Here is a 19,407-nt window from a genome sequence, read left to right on the forward strand (position 1 = left end):
ATCGCGAAATCGCCGCGCGTCTTGTAATATGGTAATATGCAACCTACGGCGTCACTACGTTTGTCCAGCGAGCCAATGATATTACACGTTAGAGGGACCGCGGAGCGAATGGGAACACGCCTTGCATACGGGGCTGATTTGACTTCACGCATGCGCACTGGGAAGTCAGTCTTCTCTTGCGAGACTCGTCGAAGCTGAGCAGTGTGGAGCCCGAATTTGTGTGATTTGTCGTAGTCGCGGGCCACCGTTCACGATGTCTACCAGCGCGCCGGCACCGAAGAAGGCGAAGAAAGCTGAAGGGTCCGCGGCGTCGGGCGACGGCGACGAGAGCAGGGATTACGACGCTGAGACGCAGAAGGCGCTGGAAGAAATCGACGCCTGTCAGAATGAGATAGACGCGCTCAACGAGAAAGCCAGCGAGGAGATCTTGAAGGTGGAACAGAAGTACAACAAGTTGAGGAAACCGTTCTTCGAGAAGAGGAACGACTTAATCAAGAAGATTCCGAATTTCTGGGTGACAGCCGTATCCTTTCCTGGTAAATGTGCCTTTGCATGCGAGATTTGTTCGAGTGTTAAGCCTAATATGGTGCACCCGGTTGCTGCCTGAGCTGGCACATGCTTTGTTCGATGCACGTTTTCGCGCGCGGGGTTAAGTAATAAGGTGTCGGGAGCGTCGTTTTTATCGGCAGCGTGCTTGCGTGTTTTTGCTGCGCACGAGGTGTCGGAGTGCTCATCGTTTCCGACTCCAACTTGTATTTGCGTGAAACGTGTTACCAGTCTTCCCGCCAATGCCCTGCGTTGCCCGGTAGCCGGCGTCGAGACGCGAAAGGGGACTCAAATTATCCGGCTTCTGATAGTAAAATGCGCAGCCGTTCGTTCTCTAGTTGTCTGTGGTGATCTGGAAACCTTCTTTCCGCAACGGAATCATCGCATTGCTGCACGTCGAGAATATTTCGTGGTGGATTCGTTTGTTTTCAGCCGCTAAGCCTAACGTGCCAGCGACGTCCATGTTTTTGTACGGGGGGGTGCACGCTTTGGTGTGCTGGCAGCGTGGATTGCTTTGCGCACTTGCTTATCACGACGTGTTGGCATGTTCTCCGTGTCGAAAGCATATACGTAGCGTAAGCATAGTTTAGCGCGATCCACGTTCCAATCGCTTTAGCAGATTTCTCGACGTAATGTAATGCTATTTTCGAGGTCTGGAGATGGGATGCAGGGGGTGGTTGACGCTGTCTAGAAGAGCGGGCCGCGCTTCTGCGTTCTATTCACCGGTGCCACCCTTCGAATTGAACGATCTTTTAGTCATTTTTTTATTTATTTGCTGTCTGCCGCCGGAGGTACAGCGTTGTTTCGCGCCATGGCGGCGGCCTAGAACGCGATGTCGGGTTGCGGTAGTGTGCGCTACCGCGTGTTCGGGATCCGCTGCTCACCGCCGTGAAGTACTTAGCATGCCGTCTCGTCCACGTTGTGTGCCGCGATTTAACGATGTGGTCTGTTCACGCCTTCAGCGTAACTACCTTTATTTCTGAACGTGCGCTGTTCGATATTTCTTGCGCATTCGGCCTCGGAGGTGCCTAACTGCGGGATGTGTTTGCAGGCGTGAATTGGAAAACGTCGCGAGGGGACTCGTGACGAGCGCGTGGTTGCCGGCCGCAGTGTTGCCAGACGCGTTAATCGGTGTAGCCCATTTTGGAGCAGACTGCGACTAATACGCGAAACCTGCCGAATTCGACAGCGAAATTAAACTCATTCGGCATTCTGTTAACGTAAGGGCTCGTCCTTTTATAACAGTTGGAGGCGAGTGTTAAGCAAGCGTGGACTTGCTCAATTTCACGGTGGTGTAATATATGAACATGTGGTAACCATGTGATAACATGTTACTGCTGGTTAGTTTGGGCAGCAATAGTGTTCAAATTCGTTGTTAGTGGTTTAATTGGCCAACTAGTGCATTTATTCATTTTTGTAACATTTTTTTATGCCTGTTGTCGGAGCATTTCTCAATGCTTTTATTGAAAACTCGTTACAGTGATCATCACGTATAGGACAGGAACAGCAAAGTAGGATTACTGTGACTGGACATTCAGACTGAAATCCTAATAATCGTAAATTGTACGAACGGGCGTTAGATGCAGCTGATTTTGAAGCTTTAAGGGCTGCAGATGCAAACTTTTCCTAAAAGCTGTTTAGTCAACATCTCCCAATTGCAAGACAAAGTAACATTTAGGCAGGAACTGATGGAATTCCTGATCAACCCATTTATTTGTAAGCAATGGATGTTTTTGGCTTTCTCTCTCATGTAAATTATCTAAAGACAAACTGGCTGATCTCTTATTTGCATAATTGCTAACAAAATATGCACATAGCAATACACTTGCATTAATTTTTACTTTCTGGAAGGTTTTTAACTGTGGTCTTAAATATGCAGGACTTGTGCTTACCTCTTAAAGTGTAATTTCCATGGTGGAGTGGATAGATAATAGCCCTGTTGTGAAAGCTCCACCCCCCTACTGGCAAAGCAAAGCCAATGCACATTAAGGAGGTTGCAGCAATATTACTTCGTAGATTGTTTCTGCTGCCAGTTCTTAATATACGAAAACGTCTTAAACAAACCTTTCTTTGCGAGTCCTCCTAAGCTTTGTAGACTTTGGCAGCAGTGTTAATGAGTAGCTAACACATAAGACCACACTAACAAGTTCGCTTATATGTAGCCATTTGTACCACCTCTAGAGGTCTTCCGGCAGCTGTCATTTATGTGCAATACACGATGAAACAACTGTGCCTACTTATCACAGCAACAAATGTATGTCTTCAAGCATATATTTTTTCTTGGATTTGTTGACAAAATGCAGAGCTTTTGGTAGGTTCCCTTGCCTTGTAGGCTATTAACTTATCTGGTGCCCCCTGACAGATTCCCTTAAAAGTGCAACTCCGGCAATTTTTTGGCCATGTCAGGGTAATGGCATATTTAGGTTTGTGAGACCCCCCCGGTCACGTGTCTCATAGAATTGCTTCACAAATTCGAAAATAATTTTAAATAAGCAGAACTGAAAACTGACCAAGCAGCTGAGCAAACCTCTTCGTGTGACATCACGATTGTGTCGACTGGGGAAGCCGTGCAAGGCATGCAGGTTTCGCCCGCTGGCAGCGAAGAGCAGATGCTCAGCTGAATCATGACCGCGCTGCATCTTCGGGTGACAATGTCAACTGCACCAGCTCTTTGTATCTGTCAAATATTGACAGGTATGATTCTGACGAATTTGATAGCCATGCATCGCCGTTCACATTTGGGCCCACCACCACGAGAGCCATCCATCGCCCATGCGCTACATATCATGCTGCAACATGAAGCCCAAGGGTAGCCAAAGCCCAAACCACTGATATTATATGCGCTGCTTGCTATCAGGTGTTCTACCCTTTCTCAGGGAAACGCTTTGCATGCTCACTGTAAGATGTGAAGCACGACTTTCTGCACTTATTATCTCGCAAAAGCTCCGCTGACAGTTCAAAGCACCGAACGGTGCATTTGTTTACATTGGCAGGTGCAATGACCACTCGTCGTTTGCTTGAGATATACTAGCCGCTCATTGTTGACATTAATGTCAGCATATCAAAACAGGCGAATTTTGAGCATGTAAGCACTGTTGCATCACTCCGAATCGCGTTGATATGAGCGACCACGCACCTTTGAAAACAGAGAGTGGGAGACTGTAGTACGGGAGTGTTATGCTGCCTGCTTATCATTCTTCATATTCTCTTTTATGCACGCAATATGTTCTGTAAAGTAGACATAAATGAGGACTTTGCGCATATGATCGTTCACTTGGAGATCGCGTAGTTTTCTTGCGGAAACGCCGATTCCAGTATAGGCACCGTTGGCAGCTGCACGAGGTGATAGTTAACGCTGCTGTATCAAAGGGGCCTATGCTTGCTCTCAAGCATTGCACCTCTGAAGCCAAATAATGAGTCAGCATGACAATATGTAAAAATACGCCCATCTTTGTAGTCTCATTTAAGGAAGTGCCGGTGAGTGCGGCGGGCAGCTTTTCGTCGAAAATGTCAACATACCGATGTCGATACTGCTCCATGTTGTCGCACCTCACTTTTTTTGTGTTCACTGTACGAACTGGATTATTTCAAATACGTATGGGCAAAGTTGAACTACAGCAGGAGTTTTCTTCATCCTGATAGCTTAATTAGCTTCAGGTCAATTGCTTGGGTCTCCAGCAGCAGATGCATGAACTACGCGACTGTGACATATGGGCTTTACCTCGGCTGAACACGATCGATATTGGCTCAAACTGTGTTCGGATGGTGAGGGCTGAAGTTCGTGCAGCCAGAACAACACCACTTGCCTCCCACCTTTTGCATGACTGCAGGGAACGTCAAAGCTGCTGGTTGCATCCACATGCCAGAAGAAAGGCTCCTCCATTGTGCACCCTAAATTGCTCTCCACTTAAGGCTGACTAAATAGAAGCTTCATAAAAAAAAGGCTTGGTGGTGCACAGTGGGCGAGGTAACCCTCTGTTCTCATAACACACTGTTGGCTCTTGCTATATTGGTGCTGTCGTTCCTCGACATGTGACCAGCTGACAGCTTTTAGCCCTGTTGTGGTTGCCTGGAGCACCCTGTTGACATCACATGGAAAGTAGGTATCAGAATAGCCAGGAGAGGAGCATGGGATTGTTTTTTGAATTCGTGGCATTCCCACGGCACAGCCAAAGAAGGTAACAGCATGAGCAAGCACACAGCACACATCTTCAGATATGCACCCGAAGGTATTTAAGGATGGTGCCAAACGCGCCCCTCCCCGTTACATCCAGACTGCTCGCTACACAAGTTTGTACGACGGGCTGTGGTGTTGGCTTTATTATTGATTTAAAAATAAATTTTTGCAGTTGCTTAAAACTTTTCAGTACCATATACACCCCAGAGATTGCATAATAGTGATATTTTCTGTGAGAATACTTAATTTGTTGCAGGTGCCCAAAAACCATTTGTTAGTGCATCCATAGTGAAAGGAGGTGTTTATGATGCAGTTAATTTGTATGGTGATGGAACAATGCCAAAAGGCAAGTTTGGGCCCCTTAGTGTTGAACTAAGTGCGTTTTGTGATGCTGTGCTGACAGGATGGACCAAGCAAGATATGCTAGGATAATCACTTTCATGCGTCTACTAAAAGGAGGAAGACAAAGACGAGTGAAAGAAAGGGTATTCAAAAGGTAATGTGAACAAAGCAAGCTCGGATTGCACAGCAAGAGTGTTTTAGGACAGCTGGCCAGGAATACTTCAAAGTATGTTTTCTCGAAGCAGCAATTGTGCTGACAAAGCAAATATTTTCTCTGCAACCGCAGTACTTTCCAAATAGGTTATTTTTGTGAATTCTTGAATGCTTTTGGCACCTGCTGAACAGGTTTGTTAAAACTTCTTTCTGGGCGAGTTGGTGCATACTTGATTTGAAAATTGTAACAGTGCTAACACATGCATCCACAAAGTAACAATGACTAGACACAAGTGCTTGTGTCTCGTCCTTGTTATTTTGTGGATGCATGTGTTAGTGCTGTTACAATACTCAAATCATGAACCGTCTTGTCTAAGAGCATGGCTTAAAATTTGAGTTTTTGGTATGTACTTTTTACTATACAGTGGTATAAGCTACAGTTATTGAAACAGTCAATGTTCAACTACTTTGCAAAATTGCAATGTTAGGGGCAGTTGTAGCTGAATATTAAGTCCGCTATCCATCCCTCCTTAAGGGCTACAGAAAAATTGCTGGTGCCATCAGAATCCTGCACCACCATTCAAATCATATGGGGCAGGCACATCGCGTTTTTGATCTTAAGGATGCCTTGGGCACCTATGTATGTGGACTGCACTGCTGTCGATTCCTTGACGGAGCATTGTGCACGCGCAGTTTGTGAACCATCCACAGATCTCCGCCATCCTTGATGAGGAGGAGGAAGAGAGCTTGCACTTCCTGTCTAAGCTTGAGGTGGAAGAGTTTGAGGACATCAAGTCTGGCTACAGGATCAAGTTCTACTTTGATGAGAATCCTTACTTTGAGAATGATGTGCTCATCAAGGAGTTCCACCTTGGTTCTTCTGGTAAGTTGGTTTACATCAGCGTTGTAAGGTTTCGTTTGACAGGGTATGAGGCCAGAGTTCCTTTTTATAATAGAAAACATTTAAAATGGGACTTGGTTGTGTGAATGTAGCCCGTTGGCGCTTGTGTAGTCTGCTGCTAAAGCATAAAGCAATGTAACGGCATGAATTTCCAATGCCTTTCGTTATCTCATTGCTTGCTGTCCGCCTGCTCTCCATTTCTCATTTTGCGGTGGCTGCTGCAATTTCTGCGGGAGTGGGCTTAAAACTTTTTGTACGCAAAGAAACGGACGAAGAATAGAAGAAACACAAGGACGAGCTTCTCATAGTTATTGAATGGTTTTTCTGGGTGAGTTAGTATTTCTATTCTTCAGGCAAGCAGTGCACAAGCTTCTTATTTTTTCACCGGTTTCTTTATTATTTGCAAGTGATAATTTGCCTAAGTAAGCCTTATCTTGCATCAATAACAAAGCCCAACCTTGCTATTCTCAGGTGCTATCAGCACTACACGAATCTTGATGGATTGGAGCATGTTAATAGCATCGGCAGTGCTTTAACCTTTTACCTTCTCTTAACGAGTATAATCATAAAATTTGTACCAGTGTAACCCATGATGACCACTCATCCTGTTGCATCTAGTTGCGATTCCTGACACTAGATGGCCACACTGCCATTTGTCTCACCTTTCAGTATATTGCTGCCTCTGACACCCCTGCATACAGCATGGTTGCCTCCTTTAAACGGAGCAGTCAAAGCGCACGTAAATGTATTTTGACGGCTCTTCATCAAACAGCTCTGTAAAGTTCTGCACGGAAACAGGAAGGGAGATGTTCTCATTTGGGGAGTCTGAATAGTGTGGAGCTGGTCTCTGCGCTGCACCTACTGTACAAAGACTGCTTACTAACTGCTTTAGGAGCTGCAGAAAAGTAGCCACTATTCATGTACATGTTTTTGCACCCTTAGGTCTTTTCTTTGTATTCTCTTCATAGTGTATCAAGCTCTGCAAAAGACTTCCTTGCAAGACACTAGGGCCATGCAGTGAAGCAGAACTTTCTTCTGCAATTTGTGAAATAAATGGAACCCAATTCAATTGAAATAATCGTGCAGCTTTACACAAAAAGCTACAACTGAGTGAAAGAAAATGTCCGGTAAATTTGGTAAAACTTAATTTTTTTTGCAATAGGGAAAGCGTTAAGGTGCACAAGTATTAGCAAGTTATGTTCAAGTGACATTGGGCGCGATCGGAGATCGTTGTTTGAAACTCGTTCAGTATGAGTTCAGTTTTGCCTCGCACGATTGGCCTCGCTGCTGCAGCCTGGGCCAGTCGTGTGACGCAAAGCAATGCAAACTGAATGCATGTTTCAAACAATGATCTCCAATCATGCTTATGTCCTTAATTTGTGAGGGTCTGCAGTGGTAATCGAAAAGAAATGCCGGAGAGCAATTTTTGGTTGCAACCAGAGCACTCAGTGCCAATGCCAATAGCCTTGGCTCTATTTGTGGTGTTGCACACAGAAAGATTTGCAACCATCCTCTTGGATATTGCACCCTGTGCTGGTGCTTCATCCTCATTTGTGTTGCTACATGCCTGATGGGCACATTATCTTGTCAGGGTCTTTACAAAGCACATGCAAAAAATTTATTTAGCACAGTGGTGGGTGGTATGGTAAAGCACTTTTAACACCACATTGTCACGTGTGTGAGGGAATGAGCATGAAATCCTGAGTGACATTGTAACAGCTATTCCTTTGTGCAAGCTTTGGGATTGGTTGCGTAACTTTTCTCTCCACAGGTGTGGAAAAAGACAAGCACAGGGAAATTGTGCTTTGTGGTCAACAAAATTTTCGAGTGCAACACTTTTGCTTGACAGTATCGTAACTGCAGTTATTTAATGTTGCCGTAACGAAAGATATCTGCTCGACATGTTTGGTGAGCAGCAACATCCTCCTGCATGTCGCAGTTCCTTCAGACACTCAAAAGAGCTGCTTACTCACACACTAGTGTCCGGTATTGGCGGGTATCTTTTTTGCAAGTCAAGCCAGAAATTGGCCCCATGCACGCACCATGCACACACCGGTCTACTCATTCGCCTAAAATTTCACCGTGCGCATATCTTTCAACCTGTGCTTGTTGTGGCAGTGAATTGCTCCAGGCTGATCTTGTCAGTCTTTCCATGGTGTTGGCGTGGATTGAGCCTCCTCAGCAGCCGCTATTAGAAAAAACAGTTCTTTGATGTTGAAATTTTTCTTGCTTCTTCCAAAGCCAGGGTTTTAACCTAGCTTGCCATTGAATCATCCTGGTGGTACACAGCTGTTTAGAGTGAGGGCCTAAGAACACTGCCAAGCTTCCTACTTGGTCAAATTTTTACTTTTGAAAAAAATTTATGTACTTAGCCAGATTAGTGGCAGACAAAGGTTTCCACCTGGTGTCTGGCGTCCAGATGCATGAAGAGGCAGTACAGTGTGGGTACTTAAGCTGATAGTGTCCGGTAGACATAAGCACCAGTAGTGACCCCATGACAGTGAACACTTTATACTTTTTTTATATATGCGCTTCACTGCATGGCAAATGTGCTTTACTGCAATGCATCCTCTGTGTTTGCTGCATAGCAGGGCTGTACTGTGGCGAGGCTGACTGTAAACATCCAACGGCAGGAATTTTCGGGGGCTTGAATATTTGGAATAGTACTAGTGCCATTCAAGCTGTATACCGACTGATTTGAATAGTGCAGTGTTAGATTTCTTTTGTACACTGGGAATGCTTTTCTAGCCTTCATTGCTTTTGTGTTTGCACGCACTTTGTCTACCTGGCACACGTGCTTTGCATTTGCAATTAATGCCTTAAAATAAAATGAGTAAATTGGTTAGCAAGTCATTTGATTTCTTTTCCCCTGTCTCGCCTGCTTGCAGTAGCTCAGTGACTGGCGTTGCATTGAGATCAAGGGTGGAACACAAATACACCATACCAAGTATTGCACGCATGTTAAAAGACCTCAGTTGGACAGAATGCACTACTAGAGTGCCTCATAATTGCTGGGTTTGGCATGTTAAGCTCCCTGAATGCAATTTTAATTTTTCTCCAGTCCTATAGCCCTTTGGAAATTGGGAGGGGGTGGGCCGACAATGGCGAACTGTTCACCCTTTGAATGTGTGGTTTTAGGGGACCCAGCATCCCAGTCGACGCCTATCAAGTGGAAGGAGGACATGGACTTGACCAAGCGGCACAAGCAGCGGCAGTCGCAGATGAAGAGCAGTCGCAAGAGGGCGCACGAGCAGCCGCGCACCTTCTTCAACTGGTTCACCGACCACGGGGATGCGTCTGCCGATGACATTGCCGAGGTATGCTCCCTTCATTCTTTCCCAAGTGTAGGCATTCATGGTGCTTGCTATTTTGTTTAGTGGCATGTGTTAGTAACTCATCATGGCACGTCTGCATGTCTTAACCAACATCTTTGGTGGTTTATGCGTACCTAGTGCAGTATCTGTGGCTCACCAAGAAATCTGCATCGCAGAGATTTACGGATTTGTTACAATGTGAACAGTTGCAGTAGAAACATTGGCTTACTTGCGAATCCGCAGCTAGCACTCTGTACCACGGCTCACTGCTCTGGTTTGCTTTTATGCTGTATAAATAGTCTTGGGCAGCTACCTCTATTGTGCCCCATGATGCTGTCCTCGGAATGTGCTGCTACTATCCAGGTTGCACATTCACTTTTTCCTGTTCACCAGTGTTTTCGGACACTGAGACCAAGAGTTGGTTATGACAGGTGCGGTGTGCTTTCTCCTGGTCATTTACTGTAAAAAGTTGCAATTTGCAATAATGAAAAGCGACAGGGAATGCAGAACAATTTGCTTTTGTGAGAATTTCGGTGCGGGTAGGCAGCACAGACAGGAAACACACTGCAAAATGAAAGTGAGATTTCACATGCATCAGCACTGGACGAACCAGTGTTCAAGCAAGATAGTTTCTGCAGTGCCGAGCATGCCGTTGCTAGTGTGTGTGTTGAACACGTACCTGTAGACGAGCCCAATGCTGTACCATGCGAACCCTCGTGGGAGCGATTGCATCTTCGAAAGTGATTGTCCTAGGAAATGGGCGTCATTTGGCAATTCCAGCGACGCCAAATATTTCCTCATGCTCATTCTACTGCGTGGTATTGAAACCGGTTTGCTTGAAATGGGGGCATTTCTCGGACGATCAATTTTGGGCACCCAATTCTGCCCCAGTACTCAATCACGGCTAAAATTTGGCAACCCATGCGTTGGCCGCCGCCTCAAGTGCCATAAACAAGTCCACAACAGAGGTCAAATATGGTAAACTTATGTGACAAATAGGTTAATGTCACTCAAGGTCCCTGTGAACTGTGAAATTGATAAGGTGCAGGTTTGCAGGTGTGCCAATACTGTTACGTGCATCCTGTGCAGGTGATCAAGGACGATATGTGGCCGAACCCCCTTCAGTACTTCCTTGTTCCGGACATTGAAGTCGAAAATGGACTCGAGGGTGATGAAGACGAGAGGTGAGTGCATGTCTTATATTGTTGTGGAGCTCGTCTTGCTGCTTTTTTAGTCATTGATTGCTGCCCACAACTTTTCTGGCACATTTGTGCAATAAGTGTTCCTCTTGCTTCTAATGCTTCGTTCTCAAGATGCCTGTAGCTCTTCAGTTGCAGGAACTTTTCAAAGGATGCTCGAATATTGTACCTTGCACATGCCGTCTGGGAATGTGAAGTATTGTTGTACCCGCCGTGGTTGCTCAGTGGCTATGGTGTTAGGCTGCTGAGCACGAGGTAGCGGGATCGAATTCCGGCCACGGCGGCCGCATTTCGATGGGGGCCAAATGCGAAAACACCCGTGTACTTAGATTTAGGTGCACGTTAAAGAACCCCAGGTGGTCGAAATTTCAGGAGTCCTCCACTACGGCGTGCCTCATAATCAGAAAGTGGTTTTGGCACGTAAAACCCCACAATTATTATTTAAGTATTGTTGTGTAGAAAAATCAAACTTGAGAAGTGATTAAGCGCGTGGCTGCATTTGCTCTGTCCTGCCTGTCCTCCACAGGCATTTCCTGTAATCTGCTGTGCCTTTGGGGCTGTTTGATCGTTGCTTCTGTATTGCAGTGATGAAGAGGAGGGTGGCGATGCAGTAGTGGTCGTAGAAGAGGAAGGTGACGGGGATGAGGATGATGAAGATGACGAGGGGGAGGATGACGGTGGTAAGTGATACCATTCCTAATGTAACTGACATGATTTATGTATGCGCCACACAAGTAGCACTGGTAATTTCTTCTTAGTAATTGACAGCGAAAAGTGCTGTACACATACGCATTCACTTCTATTAATTCAGCTTCGTGGGAGTGGTGAAATAGACTCCAACTTCATTATAACAAAGTTGAAGAGTAGCCAAAATGACTTCATTATGCACATTACTTTGTTATATCAATTATTGCCCTTTTGCTGCAGTAATGGTATGCACAACTGTAAACGTGCAAAAAAAGGCCGCTCGGCCGCACATGCGATTGAATTTTAGTGAAACATCAAAACTGCGTGTGCAATACACGACCTTTTAGCACCTGGCATACAGCCTCCTCCTGTTTTATTGTAGTCATCTTTCACGTCTGTTTTCCACTTGACTCGCTTGCATTGTTGTGAAACCGGTGAAATAGTGGTGAAGTCGAAGAGAACAGCTAAACACTGCACTGTAAACAAAGTCCATCGTATTCGAACTGCACTTGGAACACAACACAGTATGTCGACTACGCAGCTGGGGTGGTATTCTCGGTTGACCTACACAACATCCGGAGATTGTTTCACCCAAGATTTTGTAAGCTTGTCAATGTATTTGGCCAACAGAGATTGGCATGCTAAAGTGTTTATATTGCAGGAATTGCCAACTTTACAGCAATCTCCAGACATGGAAATCATGTCTAATTAGTAGCCAGATTTTAAAAATTCACAAGACAAATAAATCCGTTCCTAGCATTGTGTAGTACACACATGTAGCTACATGCAGCTGTTAAAATTACGTTAAAATTATGGTTCTATGTGCTCTGAAGATTGAGGTGACGCTTCAGAAATTTTAAAAAGCACCAAAAATTTGATTCCGAGCAAACTTGGAAAAACAGTGAGCTTATTTTTATAATAGAAGACCACAAAATATTTGAATACATGTAAGTGCTATTGCATTAGTAGCCTCTAGAAATGTCTGGCTAGTGCCACTAAGTTGATGCCTTCTGAGCACACGCTGTCATGTTTTCAGCACACGTATCCAGCTCATTTGTTCCAGCAGCAGTGTTGTCAATGCAATATAGTAGTACCGATTTTCGGTCAGTAGGAGCAGGAGTTGACGCTACTGCTTGAAGTTTTTGTTGAGCTTCGCTGTCAATGCACCGCATGTATACATGAGTGTGTGTATACATTACAGAAGTGTGGTAGAGAGTAAAATTGAAACTCTCTTGTACCTTTGCACCACGTCGCATGTGCACAATGCCCCTGGAGCTCCCTGGGTGTCGTCATTTTCATTAAATTTGTTAAAGGAGGTCTTAATGAAGCTCAGAATACCCACTTCCCCCCTTCAATATGGGTGTGCAGCCAAGTTTAAAATTCTGCACGTGAACTATGGCAAATTGCATTCCACACACATCTTCGTAGAGACCTGCCAATGATCCTCGTCTTTCTCCCTTTTTTATTGCAGGGGACCTGGAAGGGGAAGGTGGTGACGGGGACGACTGAGCCTGGGAAGTGCGCATCAGGGGGTCGAAGGGGGCAAAAGGGGAGGACAGCTGTGCTGCCATCTGGCTCGTGGAGGGGGAGACAGCGCTCTCCTGCCGCCTTCATTCATTGAGTCATTCATCTCTTCACCCTGTGGGGAAGGGGGGCCTGACACACACACACACCACAACAAATATTACTCAGATGCGGGGGCAAGATGAGGTGGGCATACGCGCCGTGTGGAAACACATGTACACACACAAATACACAAGTGACACACCTGCATGCATTACCTTCTCTACCGCCACCACCACCAACCACCGCCAGACCTCTCTTCTCTGACTTCGAGTCCCAGAAAGAGCATTTGTTGTTTCCTTTGTTTTTGTTTTTTTTTCCTCTTCTTTTTACCACATGTGCATAGAATTCCATAACTTTGTTTAAGCATTTTTTTTTAACTGTTTTTCTCTTTGTCAATAAGTTGCTCTTTCTGTTCTGCCATTATAAAGGAAGGAAAGGCAGAATTGGGCCACTTGGTTTTGGTTTGGTAGCATTAACCTGCCTGGACATAGGCAAGTGAGCATCTAGCTTGCTACTTATTTTTGTAAGCTATTGTCTACAGCAGATGTTAAAAATATCGGTCTGTTGTGGCATTCAATGCTATTGGCTTGTTCTTGCTTTTTGGGGGTCACGGTTGCTACAGCAGCCCTGAACTGGGAAGCGTGGCTCCGCCAGTACCTGCAAGGAGGGTTTTTCATTCCATGAGTTACAACTCTTTGAGACGGGGCAGGTGTGCCTGCTACCAAACCAAGACAAGCATGGGACATTGTCATGTACAAGGACTCGTTGGGGAGTCCACATATTTAGTTGTACTGCAGAGCTACTATAAGCAGTGTGGCTGGGAAGTGGTTTTGTTTCCTTTTTTCATTGGCCTATCCCTTGTGGGAATTATAAAGCACTGGTCCCCACAACCTATCACCTAAACACGTCATTTGTCCCATTGCAGTGTAAATTTGACAAATATTTCGCCTTGCACACCTCTGCGGGAAGAAAAAAAAAGTGGCATTTCTGTTTTTCCGAAGTCCTTTCTTTCCCATTGTTTTGTTTTGGTTTATAAAAAAAATACTGAGAAAGAAATGACCTCCTCCTTTTCACAGTGTGAATTTTTATATTGGTGTAATGGTCATTAGTATAAAAATAAAAGCTTTCCATCCTCACTCCTTTCTGCTTTCTAGTCTGTTCTCTAAAAACAAAAAAAAATTAAGCTTTAAATGGATTGCAGTTGTAACCAAAGTGAACTACAAGAGAAAGTAATGTCTCGTAACTTAGGACTACATCCTCGCATTTGCTGCAGTTTTTTTTTTTTTTTTTCTTCTCATGCAATATCTTTAAGCCTTAGATGAAGATGTTCTTGATCCACCTGCCGTGGTTGCTAGAGTGGCGGAAATGTGTTGGCCTGCTAAGCACGAAGTTATAGGATCTAATCCTGGCCATGGTGGCCGCATTGCAATGAGGTTGAAATGCAAAAGCACATTAAAAAATTCCAGGTGGTCGAAATCAAATGATGGTTTTGACACTTAAAACCCCATATTTTTTTTTTCTTGCATTTCCTTGTGAAGGTACAGCACTGCAGAGAAAGGTTGTGCTGAAACAAGAAAATATGGGATTTTGCGCAATGGCTGTCTATTCTGGAGTGCAATGTCTAGAACTAGGCTTTTGATGTGGTCTAGAATTTTGTTGCAGTTAGACTTCAAACTTGGCACTGCGAGTATTGGCTGGTGCCCCTCATGGCAGCATAAACTTTCTACTGCATCCTGGTGTTTGCATCATAAGCCCTCGTATTGTATTCTTGGTAAGCAATTTTGTATACCCAAGAGCTTAGTGCTGTCTCTTACAAAACACCTAACGGCCTTCCAGGAGAGACTGTTTGAAAGGATTTTCCTTTTGATGTCCTTGTTGCTTCAGCTGCAATGTGTGCTTCTGTCAGCATTGTACCAAGATGCAAGCCTAAAGCTTTAGCCAAGCCAGGTAAACTTCACGACTGCCATTGCACGTCAGTGCTTAGCCAACCAATAGCGCTTGTTTTGTTGCTGCTCATTGCAGGGGTGTGACAGCACCACAAATTGCGTTGTCTTGATAAGATAGCGCATTTGTTACCCAAACACTTGACATTTGAAATTGTGCAGTGCCAAAAGTGCCCAGACTAGTTGCAAAAGTTTACATTTGCACTAGCTGTAGCAGAAAGTTGTTGCATTGGCAACCTGGAGTTTTGCAACCATCATTTGTGTGTTAAATGTTGCCAATCCTGTCGTGGAGGTGCAGGAAAGGCAAGCAAGCAACTCTGGGCACCCAGAGTTGCCTTTGCAATGCTGCTTGGCTCCTTTGGCCGTTTTCGTGGTAGGTCGGACTTTTGGCTAGTGCCTACTGTGGAGCTGCAAGCAGAGCAGTTCTACTGTTGTAAATAAGCATTAAAATTGTCAGACGGCAGGATTGAAACGTCGAACCTCGAGCACAGAAGCCAGATGTTGAAGGCATGGACAAGCGGAACCACTGCAGTTGGAAGTGATTATGCATGCTTAGTCATTACCCTCTGCATTAAAAAGAGTTGCTTGGAAATTAGGTCGAGATAGAGCGTAATAAACGAAGCCCCAAGCATGAAGGTCAGACGAATCCATGTACTACGCATCATTGTATGAAACTATGCTCTGGAATTCCTATTTGGAGCGACAAAATACACGTTTTTGAGTGCTAGTTATCGCATTGCAAAATCCACATATACAAAGCTGGCTAGGAAGTGCATCTTAGAACAGATGCCATGCCCACCTGATCGAAGAGGAGGGTGAATATGGAAGGGAAAAGTTCATTAGGCAGTACTCAAACGAGTCGAGAATTGTAGCATAGCTCTGTTAACTTCGTACGAGTTGAAGCGTGATCTTGGAGGGAGAAAGATCATTTAAGCTAAGAACAAGGTAAAATTGTTGGAACTTCCTCAGCAACTGGTAAGTTGGGCATTCTGCAATGCAAAGTGATCAAGGGTTTTGCTGTAGTGAATATGCATCAACATGGTTATTAGTACTGTGTCGCGCTTTTGTGCAAGCACTACTTTTAACTACAACAGTGCAGCATGGGTAAAGGTCAACTGCAACATTTCACTTTGGCGTTATTGGTTACGGGTGTGCCATTGAAGCAATTTTGGCAAGGCTGCAGGACTTGTAATGGCATAATTATTTAGTAGCCTTGTAACAGCGTGCATGCAGACGACGCCTGCAATTGTTTGTTAGCGGGTATGATGTTAGCCCCAGCACGTCGCCTCCCAAATTCTGCACGGCACATGAGCTTATTCCGCGTGTCAAAGCCCATGCCGAGGAGCCACATGTTCTTGGTCGTGCATCTTTTCCAGCGAGCAGTATCGGTGAAATTTCGGTATCAAAAACGTTCGTTTTGTGAGCTCTTCGTGACACGTGCCCTTTCGTATTAAAAATTTCAAACTTGAATTGACCTGGGTGGTGGAGACGATGGCACTAAGGATGGGATAATGTGAAATTTCTCTTCCGAATAATTCAGCCAATCTATGGCTGTGTTCCAGTACTCTCTGTAGACTGCAACGTAGATGGCTAAGCGGACAGCAGGCATCTTCAGTCTCGTTCCAATTCTCGTGAAGATGTCAAAGTGGACAACTTGGCGAAGACAGCATCGAACTCGAGAACGATGCAGGCTACTTTCCTGTCCAAAGAAGATGGCGGCTGAGCAGGACGCTTGGAAACTCAACAGGAAGGTAGTCTGCCCACAAGAAAACATAGGAAGGCTTTCTTATGCCGCAAATGTAGGCCACATCGTGTTTTTCATAGGTTTGCAGTCACAGGCTTAAATACAGAAACATTGTGTGCTTTTCTCAACTTGTCACTGCAAGGTGGCGTCGTGTTGCACAAGCGTCTTCCATACATCTAGTCTGTTCAAAACGCATTCTATTGCGTGGCCTCGAAGCAGTCACGGCTGTCTCCTTAGCTGTCTATGTAGATATCTCCAATGCTGGCCAGTATTGGAACACTACCCATACATTTTCCAGACTGCTCGAAACGCGTTCTATTTCATGTCGTCGAAGCTGTCTACGTAGTGTCTCCCATGCTGGCCAGAATTGACACAATATTAGTCCATAATTCTATGGTCAGCCGTAGTTATAACGAGATTGGCTGCTAACGCAGGATGTGTGCACACACAACAGCGCGCGGGATTGTGGAACATATATTGTGATGCAGCAGCACTCCAGTAGTGCTGACATGGCGAAATTCTGCTCACACTTCTACAATTGGCTTTGCTGTCATTATCGCAAAATACCAGAAGGCAGTGACCTTCGCAGACTCAGTGTTGTTTGCCTTGACAGGTTGCTGCGAAAAAATGTTGGATGTGTGTTGAGCGACCAAGTGGTCATGAGTGGATATGCAGTTCGGACTTCGCATTAAGCATGTCTGATGCTACTTTGCTGAATAATCCGGTATAACATGCACGAACTGTGTTCAGGACCATGAGAAACTTGCAATAAAGATTATTTCATGGCAACGAGGGTACTTAACGTTATGACTGTGCAGTCTCAAGTTCTCTTGGCCGACGAATCATCAGCTTATTGAAGGTCCACTGCAGGACGAAGGCCTCTTGGTGCTATCTCCAATTACCCCTGTCCTGTGCCAACCGATTCCAACTAGCACCCGCAAATTTTCTTATTTCATCGCCCCACCTAGTCTTCCGCCATCCTTGACTGCGCTTCCCTCGGCACCCATTCTGTAACCCTAATGGCCCACCGGTTATCTAACCTATGCATTACATGACCTCATTCTTTTTCTCTTAGTGTAAATTAGAATGTCTGCTATACCCATCTGCTCTCTGATCTAAACCGCTCTTTTTGTCTCTTAATGTTATGCCTAGCAGTCTGTCCCATCGTTCTTTGCGCCGTCCTTGATTTGTTCTCAAGCTTTGTCATTCTCAAAGTTCCTCCCCCATATGTCGGCATCTGTAAAATGCACCGATTTAACACCTCCCTTTTCAATGATAATGGTAAGTTTCCAATCGGGAGCTGACAATATTTGCCGTGTGCGCTCCAACCCATTTTTATTCTGTAAATTTCCTTCTCATGATCAGGGTTCCTTCTGACTAATTAACTCGTGTAAATGTACTTCACACTCTAGAGGCTCTCCTGGCGATCCTGGACTCTTATTCCCTTGACTGGCTATTCATCATCTTTGTCTTCTGCATATTAATCTTCAACCCCACTCTTACTCTCTCTGTTAAAGTCCTCAATTATTAGTTGTAACTCGTCTGTATTGTTGCTGAATAGAACAATATCGGCTACGGGGGCCTCTGGGGCCCGAGCCTCCTGAGTTTCCCTCGGGGGTCATTGGGGTCAACTTAACGGGTCATTGCCAGTTTGTCACCTGCATCATTTGATGGTTCTTTTGACTGGCCTTCATCTTTTCACTTGAAATTTTATTGTGGCTAATAGCTTACTGCATCATTGTTGTGCAGACGTGCACGGATTTTAATTCATGCTTTAGTTCTGCAAATCCTGACAATAGAACAAGCGCATTAGAAGTACTAGCGGCGGCTGCCTCAGTTGTATTTTCTCACTTCAACATTGTTTTAAATTTCTACTGTAAACCATGCACATACACAATATATTTAACCATATCAACGACAAAGTTTATTGCATTTTTAAAAAGAAGTAGGTAGCCAAGTAAACATTATTTCTTAAGGTATGGATAGCTTATGCCTAAAGATCCTGGCCATGGCAGCCGCATTTCGATGGGGCCGAAATGCGAAAACACTAGTGTACTTAGATTTAGGTTCACGTTAAAGAACCCCAGATGTTCGAAATTTCCGGAGCCCTCCACTACGACATGCCTCATAATTAGAAAGTAGTTTTGCGCGTGAATCACGTGTCTCAGTAGCCTCTTTCCCGTGCAGAAAACTAAGGACTCATTAAAGAACACTTCTAATAATTTACATTTATTAGGAATGTAAACATCGTCACTTGGATGCAGAGGTCCTAAGTATATCCAGGGTGTCCCAATTAACTATCATGCACCAAGATATTTAAAAAAAAGGCAGTGCGTTACTCTGTAGAAAACCTCATACATATTGTTTCTAATACAGTGGAGTAGCTGCCAATAATTTGTTTCGTTTGAGATAATTAGGTAATTGTAATGATCTAACTTGAGACATAGTGTCTTAATTATCGAGGTGTCAATTAGGCATTTGTAAGCACAGGCAAGGGGCATCTAAACGGTATTTTCATCGACGTACCATTTGCGTACTAATTTTTTTCCTATAAATCCTACGAAATATGGCAAATACCGTGTGTCTGCGCTCCCACCCGCATCATAATGCAGCGCCCTCGGAACAGGCTCCTCCTAAGTTAGCCAGAACGAAATTTTAAAATAATCTCCGCCCAAGCACTCCGTACAGGTGGTCAACCAGCAAAGTTGAAGCGTGCGGCCCCGGTGTTTATCACTGGGTTAATCCCGACGGTTCATTAAACGACGGCTTGGTAGGCTGCCGTATCCTCGGTACGCAGTTGCTGCTTGCGCTCGCCTGCACGAGCCTGTTCTTGTG

General features: G+C 44.8%; 1 protein-coding gene across 1 annotated transcript; it reads left to right on the top strand.

Moving 5' to 3' along the window:
* The first annotated feature begins 156 nt into the window (after nucleotides 1-156).
* On the top strand, nucleotides 157-14,021 carry Set (NAP domain-containing protein SET). Its single transcript, XM_075696379.1, has 6 exons — nucleotides 157-523; nucleotides 5,912-6,101; nucleotides 9,258-9,436; nucleotides 10,523-10,617; nucleotides 11,218-11,312; nucleotides 12,791-14,021. Exons 1-6 carry the CDS (start codon nucleotides 254-256, stop codon nucleotides 12,826-12,828), a joined length of 867 nt encoding a protein of 288 aa, XP_075552494.1. The 5' UTR covers nucleotides 157-253; the 3' UTR covers nucleotides 12,829-14,021.
* The last annotated feature ends 5,386 nt before the right edge of the window (nucleotides 14,022-19,407 follow it).

Source organism: Dermacentor variabilis, chromosome 6 (assembly GCF_050947875.1).
Source record: "Dermacentor variabilis isolate Ectoservices chromosome 6, ASM5094787v1, whole genome shotgun sequence".
Taxonomy (NCBI): Eukaryota; Metazoa; Arthropoda; class Arachnida; order Ixodida; family Ixodidae; genus Dermacentor; species Dermacentor variabilis.